Source organism: Paramormyrops kingsleyae, chromosome 9, assembly GCF_048594095.1.
Source record: "Paramormyrops kingsleyae isolate MSU_618 chromosome 9, PKINGS_0.4, whole genome shotgun sequence".
In the NCBI taxonomy this organism is placed as follows: domain Eukaryota; kingdom Metazoa; phylum Chordata; class Actinopteri; order Osteoglossiformes; family Mormyridae; genus Paramormyrops; species Paramormyrops kingsleyae.
This window is the reverse complement of record NC_132805.1, coordinates 7,753,173-7,768,658: the sequence shown is the minus strand read 5'-3', so window position 1 is coordinate 7,768,658 and position 15,486 is coordinate 7,753,173. Positions and strand designations below refer to the sequence as shown.

The following is a 15,486-nucleotide window of genomic DNA, read 5'->3' as shown; positions in this document are numbered from 1 at the left end:
AATTTAACTGAGTGAGGAGAAGAAACGCAAACTGAAACAAGGCACCAAAAGATATTTGTCTCCCATTGTATGGAAATAATTCCGATACACATAAGATTCCATAGACATAAGTGAGGAAAAGCAAGTAGCTGCAGGCTATTCAGAGTGACCAATGCTGACCCCTGTCCATCATCAAAGGCACCTACCATGGGCAGAGAAGCGTGCAAACTGGACCTTAGAGCAATGGAAGGTCACTTGGTCAGTCAAATCCCATTTTCTATTGTTTCATGTGGACGTGTTGAGCATTTATGGGATGTTTCAACAAGTTGCATCCATGGTTACGTAGTCCCATAAATAGCAGGGCTCCATGCACTGTGTCGAAACATATTATTCATCACCCAATGCAAATAATTTGGCCATTATTTTATTAATTAAGTTTTATGTAGCTCTTGGTATTCAGCTGCATTATGGCTGTGTTATATTAAAACCAGACCTTCCGGTTTATCCTGTTGCTTTGTATTCAGGCAGGTCACACAGGACTGTAATGTAGGTTGTGACCAGGCATTACATCATTAAATCTTTCAGGTATTAAATCACTGACCACAGGTCTTGCTCCTCAGTCTGAAGCACTGTCATCTAAGTGATTTTTAGCAATTTCTTTGTTTTATTTTTAAATTGTGTTCTACATTACAGAAGCGTATACATTCACCTGGGAAAAAAGTCTGTTGTTTTTCCAAATTAATGACATAATCATCCTGTTTTTACAAGCAATATTTTATGCTTTTCTGAAATAATGAGATAACGTCCAAACGGAGGGCCGTATCAGATCAGCAGTGACACCACACAGTTGAACATCACCAGCTTCAACCTGACCGTGTCTGACCTCAGCACCTACACCTGCAACCGCAGCAAATCTCTTGGACGTTAAGAGTATTGGTTTTCTGTTTTTCTGAATTAACTTAATTGATTTGACACGTTGGGAAATATTAATGTTTTTAAGCAGGTACAGGGGTACCTCAGGACTTTGGGTTTGTTTAGCCGTAAAGGTCATTCTGACCTGTTTGACATTGCAGTGCTGCTCCTGGATCAGTAGATACAGTATGACATGCTTCGCGGAAATAAGCTGATGCATGTGAAATGCATTCAGGCCGACTTTGTTGAGACTCAAAACCATGTCAGACAATTGCTGCAAATACTGGATCCTCTTTGAGTACAACTCAGGCTCCGGAATCATCTTCGGAAGCGCTTGTATCAGAATCCAGGTTCAAACTTATGTCTTGTGAAATCATATGAGTTGACCTGAATGCATTTCAGATGCATCAGCATTTGTCCGTGAAGCATGTCATACTGTTTCAACTGATCCGGGAGACAGGTCATATAGTTGACAAACTAATGATGTCAAACCAAGACAGAAGTTAAACCGGATTAAACTACATAGATCGTGCATCATGAAAAACAGGAAAGTTATCTCATTAATTCAGAAAAACAACAGATTTTTTTTCTCAGGTGATTGTAATATGCTTCCGTACTACATCTGGAATTTCAAGCAATGTTAGTTAGAATTAGAAGTTATAATAGTGCATTGACTTACAGCTGTGATTCAATTGGTTGGCACTTCCTGTGTGGTTATACACAATTATTCAACACCCTTCAGACAAATCAAACAAGCAGATCTAGTACATAACACTGCGATCTATGCACTTTTATGCTCACATCCTTTGTGTACTATTACAGTTTAGGTTGAGTATGTGTGTAAGTGCAGATGAAGTTCATCTCCGCATTGCTGGCATTAGTCAGCTGTGTGTAATTTAACCATGTGTGTGGAAAAGCTTCCTACCTTCAGTGAATGTGGTGCCGGCTCACAACACACCAGTGCCAATGTCCTGTGGATGTAAAGAACCACAAAGGAGACTTTATACATACATTCATCTGGGTGTCAGCCCCCCCACCCCCCCCCCTTGTGGTTTTCTTGGCCTAGTTCATGACAGTCAAGCATCAGCTCAGCGTTTCAGCTCAGCCTCAGCTTGATAACATCCTGGACAAAACATTAGGATCATGAGAATGGGTGATGGAGGAAGATTTCTAACAGTAAAAGGATAAAGGAAGTACATCTGTAGGCTGTTAATGGTTTGTTATTTCAGAGAGTATCTTCATCCTGTTTGACACACAGTCATGTTCTGGTCATTGTAGAAGCCCCTCAAGGCGTTGCGCCCACGGTCTCAAGCACAGTGAGCAATGGGAACCTGGTGGTCACCATCACCTGTGCCATCGGGTCTGTGCCAGCAGCCAACATCATCTGGTCCAAAGGCTCTCAGGTCCTGTCAAACGGAGGGCCGTATCAGATCAGCAGTGACACCACACAGCTGAACATCACCAGCTTCAACCTGAATGTGTCTGACCTCAGCAACTACACCTGCAACAGCAGCAAATCTCTTGGACGTTTGCAGAACGACATTACACTGTTAGGTAGGAAGAACAGCTGTAGCAAAGTATAACTGCTGTTCCAGTATTCAGTGGTGGTAAAATCAGCCAGCCAGGAGTCTCTTATATAAAACAGAGGCACGGCTCAATGAAAAGGCTGTGGCTGAGTGAATGTAGCTTGAGCCACACAGCATCACCCCCTAATGATGCTGATCAGTATGTTCAGCCGATACTAATTCTCAATCCCCGAGCGACAATTCCCCCTCCCCTCCACAGGGACTGAACGGATAGCCACAACGGTATAAAAAGATAGACTGTTCTTCCTTGCACTGATATTTTGATGCTTTTATATTAACACAGAAGTCTATCTTATATTATGGTGTTTGTTCTTTCTATTGTAATTATTTTTTCATTCATTTTAAAAATAAACACCTCAGCATATTTAAGTACAAGTTAAGCATGATTTCATCTGTAAGAAGCTCCCAAATAAACCCACAGGAAAACCTCCAAACTAACTCCAAGTATCGGCACTCCCTTCCTGATGGTGTGTAACTCTAGATATCTATTGTTCAAACATGCCATGCTTTCCAGAACATTCAGTCTTGCAGTCTACCAAAAGTGACCTAAAGTTGCTTTAATGTGACACTTGGGGCCAGTTTACGCTTGGTTTTAAAATGCATCTTGGGTACTCGGATTGCGAATGGACAGCACTAAATACAAGTGTAAACGACCACCAAGACGCATTGTGATCTGATCACTCAAACCACTTGCTGAGGTGGTCTGTGATGCATTTGACCACATATCTTTTGTAGCATAAACGGTAATGCATCCCCAACAAGAAAGTTACAATAACCATGCATGGGGCAGTATTGAAATCTGAACACAAGTGGACAGCTGGACACCAGAGACACAAGACAGACACAGGTGTAAACAGCGATGGTTCTCAGCTGTCTACTTATGATCTGATCACCCAAGACACATTTTGAAACCAAGTGTAAACAGGGCCTTGAATAGTGGCACGGCATAAACTTAAGCTATTTATATTTTTATACTTATTAATAAATCACTATTAACTCTCCTGTAGGCAGTATATTGTAAGGCATACCTGTGAGGGGGGGGGGGGGGGGGGGGGGCTGTAAAAAGGGAGAGGACAGGGATGGGGGTCAGTTTATATATTATGTGATTTTATGTTGCGGATCCTGTGGTAGCCAAATAAATGCTTGGTTAGTTGGACACAAACATGGTCCTTCCATCACCTTCTTAAATGTCCGGCGTCAGACCAAGTCCCTGTAACAAAAATGTCTTAAGTCGCTTTTTAAAAGACTCTACACCAGGGTTCACCAACATGGTGCCCGCGGGCACCAGGATACCCCCAAGGACCACAAGAGTTGCCCACGGATCTGTTCTAAAAACTCAACTCAACAGTGAGCAGCATCTAAAATGTAATAAGTTTAGGAGGGCGTTTCAGACTGGTAGCCCTTCGTATGGCTCAGTACCCGAGAAGCAGCTCTCAGTTTCAAAAAGGTTGGTGACCCCTGTTCTACACTCGGAACACCTCGAAGGCAGTGGCAATGCATTCCACAAAGTGGGAGCTAAAAAATCCCAAAGCTCAGTCATCAGGAGTTTTCAGGCAGGTATATGGGACAATGAGCAGCTTTTGTTCCCATGACCTTAAAGCACGCACAGGGTGCTGCAGATAGAGTAAACAAAGGCTGTGAAACCAGTCTTCTGTAACAGGCTGACGACTCATTCGTTGTGTGCGGTGTGAGGTACTCTGATGTGTAGGACTAGGCCTAATCTAGGACTATCTAATGTGGGACTATCTAGAACTTAAGTGCTGTAGTTAATTATTAAAGTATGGGAACAAATTAGCCCATGTTATTACTGTCAGTATATTACAAACAGTAATATTCACACAGGACTGAGAAGGGTTCCCCAATTCCAGTTTACAGATCTTCCTGCTCAAACACACCTTATAGGGCTCCAAACTCAGTTCATCGCACCAGCACATGATTTGGTCACATCCTTCTTTTTGATGCAGCATGGTATTAATCTACATATTGATGAATAGTTGTTCTAATTTGCATACCCTGGTTTTTGCATTGATGAAATTCTGACTCAAGACTTGATATACCCCCTTCAATTAGTGAGGGTTATAGGGCTGCGTATCCTTGCGAATGTAACAATTCTTGAATAATAGTTTTATTACAAATAAAGGCACCCCTAACCGCTACCCATTACAGTCTGAGAAACGTGAGATTTCATTGTTATTCAGACAGCTACGTCAGTGAGGCTGAATGCCGAGATAAAAATGCGCGGCTTAACCAAGCAAAGACATTTACTGTTAAAGATGTAGTATGCACTTATACTAATATTTATATATTATGTGATTTTTATGTGACCCAAATCATTTTCAGCATTGATTTTGGCTTATGCGTCGTCTGCGTGTCTGCTATGTTTCGGCAACCAATTCGCCAAAGACCGAACCCGAAAACGTAAAACGCGCGAACGTGAAGGAGGTGAATTACTGTTCTCGCAAAATATTTTAATCTGAACATTAGCTTTAATAACCTAACTCTCATTCCATGGGGAAAAAAATTCTTTTATTAGTACAAGGCTAACTCATGTTGGATGTGTGAATTTCGTATCGCTACATTGTAATTGCAGAGATCTGTAATGAAAATGTTACTAGTAAAAACTCAATTAAGGATATGTGGACATGGAATTCTTACTAATGAAAATGTATTTACAAATATCTACAATAGGAATTCTTACTAATAAGAATTGAATTATAGAGCTCTACAATATGAGTTTTTACTAGTAAAAAAATGAATTTATGGATACTTGATGCAAAAATAAAATGGAAGGCAATGGAATATACACTATATTGCTAAAAGTATTGACCGCCTCCAAATCATTAAATTCAGGTGTTCCAATCACTTCCATAGCCAAATGTATATAAAATCAAGCATCTAGGCATGCAGACTGCTTCTACAAACATTTGCAAAAGAATGGGTCACTCTCAGGAGCTCAATGAATTCAAGCGTGGTACCATAATAGGTCCATTCATGAAATTTCCTCACTACTAAATATTCCACAGTCAACTGTTAGTGGTATTATAACAAAGTGGAAACAATTGGGAGCAATAGCAACATGTAAAATCACAGAAGCGGGGACAACTCATGCTGAGGCACACAGTGTGCAGAAGTCGCCAACTGTCTGCAGAGTCAATAGCTACAGACCTCCAAACTTCATGTGGCCTTCAGATTAGCTCTAGAACAGTGTGTAGAGAACTGCATGGAATGGGTTTCCATGGCCGCGCAGCTGCATCCAAGCTTTACATCACCAAGTGCAATGCACAGCATCGGATGCAGTGGTGTAAAGAAATGCCACTGGATTCTAGAGCAGTGGAGATGTGTTCTCTGGGGTGATGAAATATGCTTCACTGTCAGCCAAATCAATGGACAAGTCTGGGTTTGGCAGTTGCCAGGGGAACGGTATTTGCCTGACTGCACTGGGGTTGTTTTTCAGGGGTTGGGCTTGGCCCCTTACTTCCAGTGAAAGGAACTCTTAATGCTGCACCATTCTAAACCATTTTGGACAATTTCATGCTCCCAACTTTGTGGGTACAGTTTTGGGATGGCCCCTTCCTGTTCCAACATTACTGCACACCTGTGCACAAAGCAAGGTCCATAAGGACATGGATGAGGGAATCTGGTGTGGAGGAGCTTGACTGGCCTGACCTCAACCCAATAGAACACCTTTGAGATGAGTGGAGACTGCGAGCCAGGCCTTCTTGTCCAACATCAGTGCCTGACCTCACAAATGCTCTCCTGGAAGAATAATCAAAAATTCCAATAAATGTAAAGGTAGGTGTCCCAATACTTTTGGCAATATAGTGCATGACTAGTAAAAATGATCAGTTTTATACTAGTAAGAATTGCATTGTAGATGTCCTGATTTCATATTCTTATTAGTAAAACTTGAGTTTTTACTAGTAAGAATATTATTTTAATAATAAAAATTAAGTTATGACGAGTAAGCCTTATACAAATAAAAGACAATTTCGCTTGCCATACTCATTCACCACTTGTGTCTGTCTCTCTTTTGCTCTTTCTCTCCACCAGCCTCCTCCTCCTTTTGTTTTTTGTAATACTCAGCTACAGACGGTTTCTTGCGTTTTCCCATCATTGCGCGTATATGTACATACTCTCGAGTGCAGGGAAGGGGAGACCAGGGAATAAGAAAAAAACTTTCAATCACAATTCCGCGCAGGACCAAAACATCCTAATGATTATCATACACAGGCACAGATGCGACCAAGTCAAATTTAAAATCGCTCGCTCTTAATAAAAGGTCCCACATACGACCATTTTGGTCTCAGTCAAGACCCTTGCTTTATTCAGCTCACCAGTTAATTGCCAGAAGCAGTAGGTGTGTTTGAGCAGGGAAATCTCGCTGATGTCTCGCCCCTGGCCCTCCAGGTCCGTAACCCTGGCATAGAGGATACCATACCCTGATGTTTCGCGATCCTTATAGCACTGGGCTAATCCCATGAACGCCTCTCATACTGCGGTATAGAGCTCATGCGCCCAGGCAGGTGAGTTCCGCGTTGCCGGGTGGAGCGAGGCGGGGCGGTATTTTAACATTCACGCCTGAAGGAAACTCCGGAGGCGACTGTACATATGTAACGAGGATATGTGTGAAGATGATGGTAGTTCAGCTGCGGAAAAACTGATATTTCAGTGGTCAGTAAGACACGGTGTTTAAAGGCGCGATGCCGGTCGACCGCGGACAACACATGCGGCGCGTTTGCTGGGGAGTCTTTATCGGTATACTGTTTGCAGGTAAAAAAAAAAAAAGTGACCGTATTTTCTTTATTGCAGCTCTAAAGAATCGTCTGCTTTTCAGGATGAAACAACCATTAATACCTAGATATATCAAACAGGCTAAATGAGTGGACCCATCGGGCTCCTGATTGTCGGTCTTCCAATATTCTTTATTCGTGGAGATCTGATATTTTGTGAGCTCGTCACTGATTAATTTGTGGGTGTAACTTTTTTTTTGACCTGTTAAACATTATTACAATTGCCAATTATTACAATTGGCAGTGAATGAAAGTTACATTTTCTAGTATCTAATGAATGAATTATCAACCCCCACAGGTTCTGCAAATTGCGACCCCAGTCTCACAGTCCAGAGCCCCCCTACGGTCATTACCACTGCGGGTAGCAATCCGATTCTGAGCGTGTCCTTCGCTGGAGTTCAGAATCCCTTAATAGAGTGGTCTGCGGGCGCATTTCCTATCGTGACCTGGGTTGTGAGCCCCAGTCCCCCAGACATCGCCCCTAATTACGCGAACGTCGTGTCGCTGATGCCCAATGGCTCGCTTGTCTTCAGCAACGTGCAGCAAAACTACAGTGCCACTTACACAGTGATCATCACGAAGACTGGTTTTTTACCGAAGACTGCTAGTATCACTCTGCAAGTACTTGGTAAGTACGCCGGGGTTAGCCGATCGGTTATTTGATTTTTGATTCTTCTGTATATATGTGAGCAAAATAGTTGTGCCTTACATATGCGATATGTCTACTGCTGTCGTTGCCTCTAAATGTCAAAGCCGTTTGCATCTAGTAATTACGAAGAATCGGTGTCTGTCTGAATTAAGAGGTTTGCGAGAACAAGAGGCTGAAAAGCAGTGGCGGGTTTTTTAAAAATCACATAGGGTGGCAAGAAGGAGTCAAGAGATCTTGGCAAGGTGGCATTGGAGAGCGTTTTGTGGGAGTTATATAGAAATACAATTGTACTTCCATGGATAAATGTACTCAAGAAAAGATCCACAAATATATTTGTACAATATTTATTTTTACATTATGTTAATTGACACTTCCCCAAGTTTCTTAATAATCGACAACTGGAACAGAGCAGCGTTCGTGCTGCCCCCTGCTGTCCCCCTGCAGGTCCGCTCCTGCTGAAAAGCTGCAGGTTATGACGCCTTGAGCGTCAGTCTCCAGCTGCTCACGGTAACAGGCGAACTGCTGCTTTAACTCGTTTTAGTCACATATTACTGATGGAAACGACGTGACACCGCGGAATCCGAACTGCATGGAAACTGGTCAATGAATACCCATCGTTAAAGACGGATTCCAGTATTCGATTTTCGAATTTTTCCACCTGTAACGTGTGTGGTTGTGTGTGTATACATAAAACTGCATATATAAGTTAAATAAGTAAATAAGGCAGATGAGAGTAATGGCACAGAATGTAGGTAGGGAATGATATAGCGGGACTGAAAATGGGTGCTTCTTGGCAAAAGGATAAAACTGAATACTTGCCATTCAAAACAGACATCCATCTTCCAAACAGCTTATTCTGGTTGTGGGGGAAGTTGGACTGGAGCCTGTGTATACTGGTGTATACTGCGGGCGTCATGCCAGCGCTGTCGTCATGCTGTTACGCCGTGTTTTGTAAGGCGATACTTTTGTTCGTTACACCTTAATCAACACGAAAGTATTTAAACTAGATGATGCGACAAGTGAAGTTTGTAAGACTCCGTCAGCTGTAGAATGGTTATCGAAGAGCTTGTCTTGTTCTAACTGCGGTTATGGGACACAGAGAGGCTTTCTGGGCTCCTTCTGCAGCCTCTCAGATACGGTATTCAGTGTCACTCAAAGTGCTGAAATCTATTTTGCCATATTTTTCCTAGTCTGCTAGGAAGAGAAACAGAAGCAAATACAAGAAGTCTGCCACCACATTAATTGGATCCATTTCATCAGTTCGTTACGCGTCACCTAATCAAATCATAAGTAAATGAGCTGGATAAGAGCAGGATGCTGAAAATTGGAACCTTGATTTCAGTACAGTAGAACCTTGGAACTCGAACGTCTGTAACTCAACCAACTCGGACATCCAAAGGGTCTGTCAAATTTTTTTCGACGACTTGACTTCTCGAAATCTTGGAACTTTACCTGCTGAAACATGCATGGTCGAGAGACACGTTTAACTCTACAAATTCGGACCTCGAACAGGTTGGTCGAGAAAAATCTAAGCACAATTCGACTGAAAACTCAGAATACGAGAAAACAAAACAGACCCGCTAATAATTGTCTGGACTGAGGCACGTCTTCCCTTCCAAACAATAACCCCTTCATCCCTCCTCCTCTCCACAAGCCACTTTCAGCTCATCTCAGTACAGTTAAAGTGCTCATAAATTGTCATTTATTTCATGTTTATTGCTTTTGTATGTGTGCTTTTTCATGTGTATATGACTTTTATATTGATTGTTAATGCTTTTTATCATGATTTTGATAGGTAGATAGGTTTAAATAGGCAATCATTTTGGGCCTGCAATGGATTAAATTCATTTACATTATTTCTAATGGGAAAAGTTGACTTGGACCTCAACCAGCCTTCTGGAACGAATTAAGTTTGTGTTCCCAGGTACCGCTGTATTTCTGAGAGATGTCTTTTTCTTCCTCTACAGCCCAGCCGGTGTGCTCGGTTCAGAGCACAAACACAAATCTGAATTACACCTGTCAGACGCCAGGAGACATCAATTCATTGCTGTCCTTCCAACAACTGAACAATACCTTCTCTACGAATGGGAGCTTAAGCCTTGTAGTTCCAGCAACTGATGCTCTCAATGGAATGCAAATCATTTGCATGGCTAATCAAATGAACATCACGCAAACCTGCAGCGTGACGGCTAGTAAGTGCATTTTTGGCAGGAATGTTAGCATAGAGCAGGGCTATTCAACTCACGGCCCTCAAGGGCCGAGCCCTTCTGATTTTCCAGCCTTCCTTCACCTGTAAGCCAGGTGTGAAGCCTCTGACCAATCAGAATCAGTAAACTAACTACCTGGGGGAACGGAAAACAAGGCCTGGATTTGGAATCGAGGGCCTGAGTTGAATAGCCCTGGCATAGAGTATACATTATACATCTGTCCATCCCTCTTTCTATTCCTTCCTGTTTTTCTTGGGCACGTGGTTGCAGCCGGGCCTGCAGCATTTTCCGGGCAGCACAGAGGGTACATTAAGTCAGGGTTAAAGCTCCTGTAAATAACCACAATTCCTTGTTTATTCCCCTGACATCATCACTTCCTAAATACCTCCATGTTCTCCTACTTCAGAAGGAAGTCTGTCTAAGCAATGTTCCTATGCAGTATGGAAAAATACGGAATTTAATTTTGTTGTTTTCCATGTCTGGTAAGGAAGTAAGGAATACAGAAAATAACGAATTGGCCTATTATGTATTCTTAAAAAAAATATCTGAATTTACTCCATTGATGTTTTTGATGAAATCACAGATGTGAACTGGTTGTCGGCACCAGAATGTACACGGGGCACAGACTGAAAAGCAATGTCCCAAACCAAGCAGTGGGGGTGCGTATGGGGGTGCACACTCGAAAAATCTCCTGCCAGAAATATTGCCGTAGGCTTCCTTACGATTTGCATCACTCACAATGGGCAAAGGCATGTTTTCACCTGGTCGGCTTGCCAGTCCCGAAAACTGGCTAAGGATCCGAAATGTGAGCATGAAGGATAATTATGAAGTATTTGTAAAGCTTGAACAATTAGCATGCTAGCAGTTATTAGCCACATGGCGGGCAGATGCATTGCCATCTAGACACAGCATCTACTGTACTGAGAGCAGCTACATTTTTCAATCAGTAAATAAGAGTAAGTTTTGTAATATTTGCTTTAGCGAGAAGATCTAAGATCTATTTATATCATAAAATGTTTTTGCAGAGATGTCTGGAAAAGTGCAGAATTAAAAAAAAAAATGTGTAGGAATCCGGTCAAAGATGCCGTCGAACCTTTTAGTGATCAGGAACGAGGATTCACACACTGGTATGATTTGATATACGCATTTCCCCAATTTCAGTAAAGTCTTGTATGCTTTTCTGTTCCAGGCCTGGGACTGAGCAGGGCGGCCATCTTGGGCCTTGCTATCGGAATCCCCTGCGGTTTCCTCCTCCTCCTGCTCCTCATCGCTCTCATCATCCTCTGTGTCGTCTGCTGCAGACGGAGACGTGAGCCTTTTTTTAACAAAATGCTTGGGCCTCTCCTTCTTTTTCCTCATAGTGAGAGGTGTTCATTCTTCTTTGTTTTGCAGGCCAACAGCCTAAGTATCCTGCCCCCAGCTCTAAGAAGGTAACTGATAAATTAGAAGATGAAATGCTTTAATTTCCTTGCTTCACATTTGGCCACAATGGTTACAGTACTATTACTGCCTGAATGATGATGGTATTTATTCAAAAGCAGATCAGAAAAGTACATTGAACAGACTATCAATGCAAGTTATATATTTTACTATGGGGGTGTTTGTGGTTCAGTGGGTTAGGCCTCTGTGTCTGTGATTAGATGGTCGCCAGTTCAAATCCCATCTTCAGCAGAATAAGCTCTGTTGGATCCTTGAACTCTCAAAATGCTCCATAAATGACTGACCTTGTGTTCAGACGCAAAATGTCTCTCCCAACTGTATATGTAATTTATAGTTATAAATCAAACTCACAAAAACTTAAAACAAAGGGACTACAAGGGGTCAAACAAAAGCAGGAGGGGTAAAACAAGAACTGAACTGGCAGGAACTAAACAGAAGTATAGGGTAACACCAAAACAGGGTCCAGAAACACATCCAGGGACCATCCAGTAAGAACTGCAAAGCAGCACATACAGTGCCGGATTGAGGAACAAGGCAAGAGCAGGCACATATCTACACAAGTGACGAGGGCGAGGAAAGAAAAACTGAGCAGAATGTCGAACTGAATGCCGAAGACTAAGTATCGGATGAGGATCGGTCACATTTGGCCCCACCTCACGTTCCGCATGGGGCAATATAATAACACGCAAAAGCAAGTCAGATAAGCTATCTGTAATTGGGACAAATCGATATAACTACAAACATTCAGCGGATCCCACAATTACCACGCACAGGCCGCTTAGCAGGTACCCGGACGATGGTGTGGAAACGTAGTTTCCCCGGTAATCCTGGCGAAAAGAAGGGAAAAAAGGAAAGGCAAAGAAACCAAGTACCGGTACAAGCCATACGGGTATGTAACACTCCCCCCCATAAGCAACTCATTTGCGCAGACAAACAGAACCCAACCAAACTGGTGATAGAGCATCAGCAACCACATTATCTGCAGAGGTGGACATTTCAGGTCCAGAAAGTAAAAATCCAGACCAGGATTTTGGTTTAACCAACCAGTTGAGCATAAAGAGTCATGATCACATAGTACTCAACTGGATGGTTGAAACAAAAACCTGGTCTGGATTTTTACTTTCTGGACCTGAAATGTCCACCTCTGATTATCTGAACCTTTCATATGCCTGATATCAAGATTATATATCTGGGCAAATAAGGACCAACCCATCAGCTTTTGGTTTTGATTGTACAATTGGGAGAGAAAAACAATTGGGTTATGGTCAAGTCACGGATTAGCGCCAATACATACCTCAAACTGTTGTAGCAGTAGTTAAGCTATTTGGTGGAAACTTCGGTAGATCCCAGCCATTCCAAGGAAATGCTGTAATTCTCTATGAGCGGAAGGCACTTGGAATGTAGTAACGGCCACCACCTTGGTGTCTACAGGACACCTCTGGCCGTGTCCGACCTGTCATCTCAAACATGTGACAGTGGCTTTAGCAAACTCACATTTAGCCAAGTTGAGTGTAAGGAACGCTTCACTTAAACGCTCAAACACTTCCTTCAGTGCGTCCATGTGGCTAGCCCAGGTAGGCAAATAAATAACATCGTCCAAATATCCAGAGGAGTTGGAAACATTGGACAATGTTCACTAGCCTCTGAGGCGTGGCTGGGGCATTTCAGAGCCCAAAAGGCATAACTGTGAATTGTAGCAACCAATCAGGTGTAACAAAAGCAGAGAGCTCAGAGGTACATAGAGGTACATAACACCCACATAGAGGTACATAACACACACACAATCTGCTCACTGGAGGGATTCAAAATGGGTCTCCTGTCAAAAACCTCAAGGTATCTCTGGGTGGAAATGCCCCTTTTTCTCAGCCTTGTTGGATGCCTCCCTGTGGGTGGTACAGCTCTCACTCCTGTGCTAACCATTCTCCTTTCTCTCCCAGGAAACATCTGAGCGACATTTACCCCTCCCCTCCACAGGGACGAATTCCCCGGTCCGGATGGCGACAACAGTTTAAAGAAGAAAAACTGTACTATGTTGCACTGCTATTTTGATGTTTTTATATTAAGAGATTATATTTAATATTATGGTGTTTTGTTCTTTCTATGGTAATTACTTATATTCTTGTATGTAAAAAAATAAACACCTCAGCATATTTAAGTACAAGTTAAGCATGATTTCATTTGTAAGAAGCTCCCAAATAAACCCACAGGAAAACATCCAAACTAACTCCAAGTATCGGCACTCCCTTCCTGATGGTGTGTAACTCTAGATATCTATTGTTCAAACGTGCCATGTTTTCCAGAACATTCATTCTTGCAGTCTACCAAAAGTGACCAAAAGTTGCTTTAATGTGACACTTGGGGCCAGTTTACGCTTGGTTTTAAAATGCATCTTGGGTACTCAGATTGCGAATAGACAGCACTAAATACAAGTGTAAGCGACCACCAAGACGCATTGTGATCTGATCACTCAAACCACTTGCTGAGGTGGTCTGTGATGCATTTGACCACATATCTTTTGTAGCATAAACGGTAATGCATCCCCAACAAGAAAGTTACAATAACCATGCATGGGGCAGTATTGAAATCTGAACACAATTTTTCCAATTTTTCTCAATTTCCATTTTTTTTCCAGGACTGGAACATTGGTTGGCTGTTTTACAGGTTTTCCAGAATGCATGGGAATCCTGCTAGTGGCTACGATGCCAAAGGAAACCAGAATTCTACTTATCGGGGCAAAAACAGGTAGCGATGCTATATGACGATATACATGGGATGACGAAATAGAAGCATCTACCTTTTCATATTATGCTCTATCAGTTATTTTGCGGTGTCACAAAATGCTGCAATGAAGCGACCTGCCTTGGTTGTAGCCAAGCGTAATACATGGCAGGAAACAATGGGAATAGGAGGCGATCGTGACACCCGTACCACTCAGATTGACAATACATTGGCACTGCCCACTGTGCCCATTGCCCATCTTACTCCTAACACACGGTGGGCACACACACACACACACACACACATGCAATACGTACAATGATTAACATTGAACGCTACACATAACATTACTATACAGCACAAGATATTACAATACATGGCAATCATGAAGAAATACACTGTTGCCCATAAAGTTGGAATAATTTTGTTTTCAGACACATTCCTCTTTTTATTTCTATTTATACACATCAGTAATCACCTTTGACCAGGTGCAATGATCACATATCAAGTCCCAGTTACCCAGGTGAAGCGAAATCATGCTTAACAATTGGTTGGCGCTATAAAAGGCAAGATATTCACGGTGTTGTCCTTTTCCGGCATGAGGTCTGTATGGAGTAAGTCCACGTTTTCAGAATTGGCTGTATAATTTTCAACCAAATTTGACACAGAAGTTCTCTAGACTATGCCTCATCCGACGCCGCTGGCATTATGCCAAAGAGTGCTTGCACTCCGACAGGACGGATACAAAAATGCCAACATTCCTGATTTCCTTGGAATATTGCAGAGTGCGTTCTGTAAAATCCTTAAACATCATCAAGAGGAGGGTCTTTTAAGACCACGAAAATCTCCAGTAGGACCACAACTAACTACCAGACGAGATGATCAGCGACTGCTTAATCTGTGCCATAGAAATTGGGAAATGTCAGTATGGCCACCTTTGTCGTTTATGGAGAAGACTCCATGGAATCAACGTTTCCCGCCAAACGGTAAATCGAAGATTGCTTCAGCATGGTTACCGAGCAAGACGAATGACCAAGTGACCACGGCTAACTGTGCAACACAGAGTTGCTTGACTTCGCTGGGCTAGGGAGCCCAGAAGATTACAGCTTGGGCACTGGCAACATGTTATCTTTATGGATGAGAGCCGCTATATCCTTGACCGTATAGATGGAAGACAAAGGGTGACTGCATCCAGGAAACCACTC

At 42.5% G+C, this 15,486-nt stretch overlaps 2 protein-coding genes and 1 long non-coding RNA gene across 3 annotated transcripts in view; 2 read left to right on the top strand and 1 right to left on the bottom strand.

Moving 5' to 3' along the window:
- The window catches only part of LOC111844513 (uncharacterized), a 70,030-nt gene that overhangs the window by 14,415 nt on the left and 40,129 nt on the right, over positions 1 to 15,486 (top strand). The gene's annotated exons all lie outside the window — the stretch shown is intronic.
- Positions 1,231 to 6,926, bottom strand: LOC140592586 (uncharacterized). Its single transcript, XR_011992928.1, has 3 exons — positions 6,812 to 6,926; positions 2,240 to 2,297; positions 1,231 to 1,862 (listed from the first exon to the last, which is right to left on the bottom strand). It is a non-coding gene; the product is annotated as an uncharacterized lncRNA (long non-coding RNA).
- LOC111844524 (uncharacterized) lies at positions 7,066 to 13,718 on the top strand. Its single transcript, XM_023813066.2, has 6 exons — positions 7,066 to 7,247; positions 7,566 to 7,895; positions 9,884 to 10,108; positions 11,313 to 11,432; positions 11,516 to 11,553; positions 13,501 to 13,718. The coding sequence occupies exons 1-6, from the start codon at positions 7,178 to 7,180 to the stop codon at positions 13,573 to 13,575; spliced, it is 858 nt and encodes a 285-aa protein (XP_023668834.1). The 5' UTR covers positions 7,066 to 7,177; the 3' UTR covers positions 13,576 to 13,718.

Excerpts from the sequence above, each read along its gene's own strand:
- LOC111844524 (XM_023813066.2), top strand. The coding sequence starts at position 7,178 with ATGCCGGTCGACCGCGGACAACACATGCGGCGCGTTTGCTGGGGAGTC. Across the intron at positions 10,109-11,312 it reads AACCTGCAGCGTGACGGCTA|GCCTGGGACTGAGCAGGGCG; the intron begins GTAAGTGCATTT and ends TTTCTGTTCCAG. Across the intron at positions 11,554-13,500 it reads CTGCCCCCAGCTCTAAGAAG|GAAACATCTGAGCGACATTT; the intron begins GTAACTGATAAA and ends TTTCTCTCCCAG.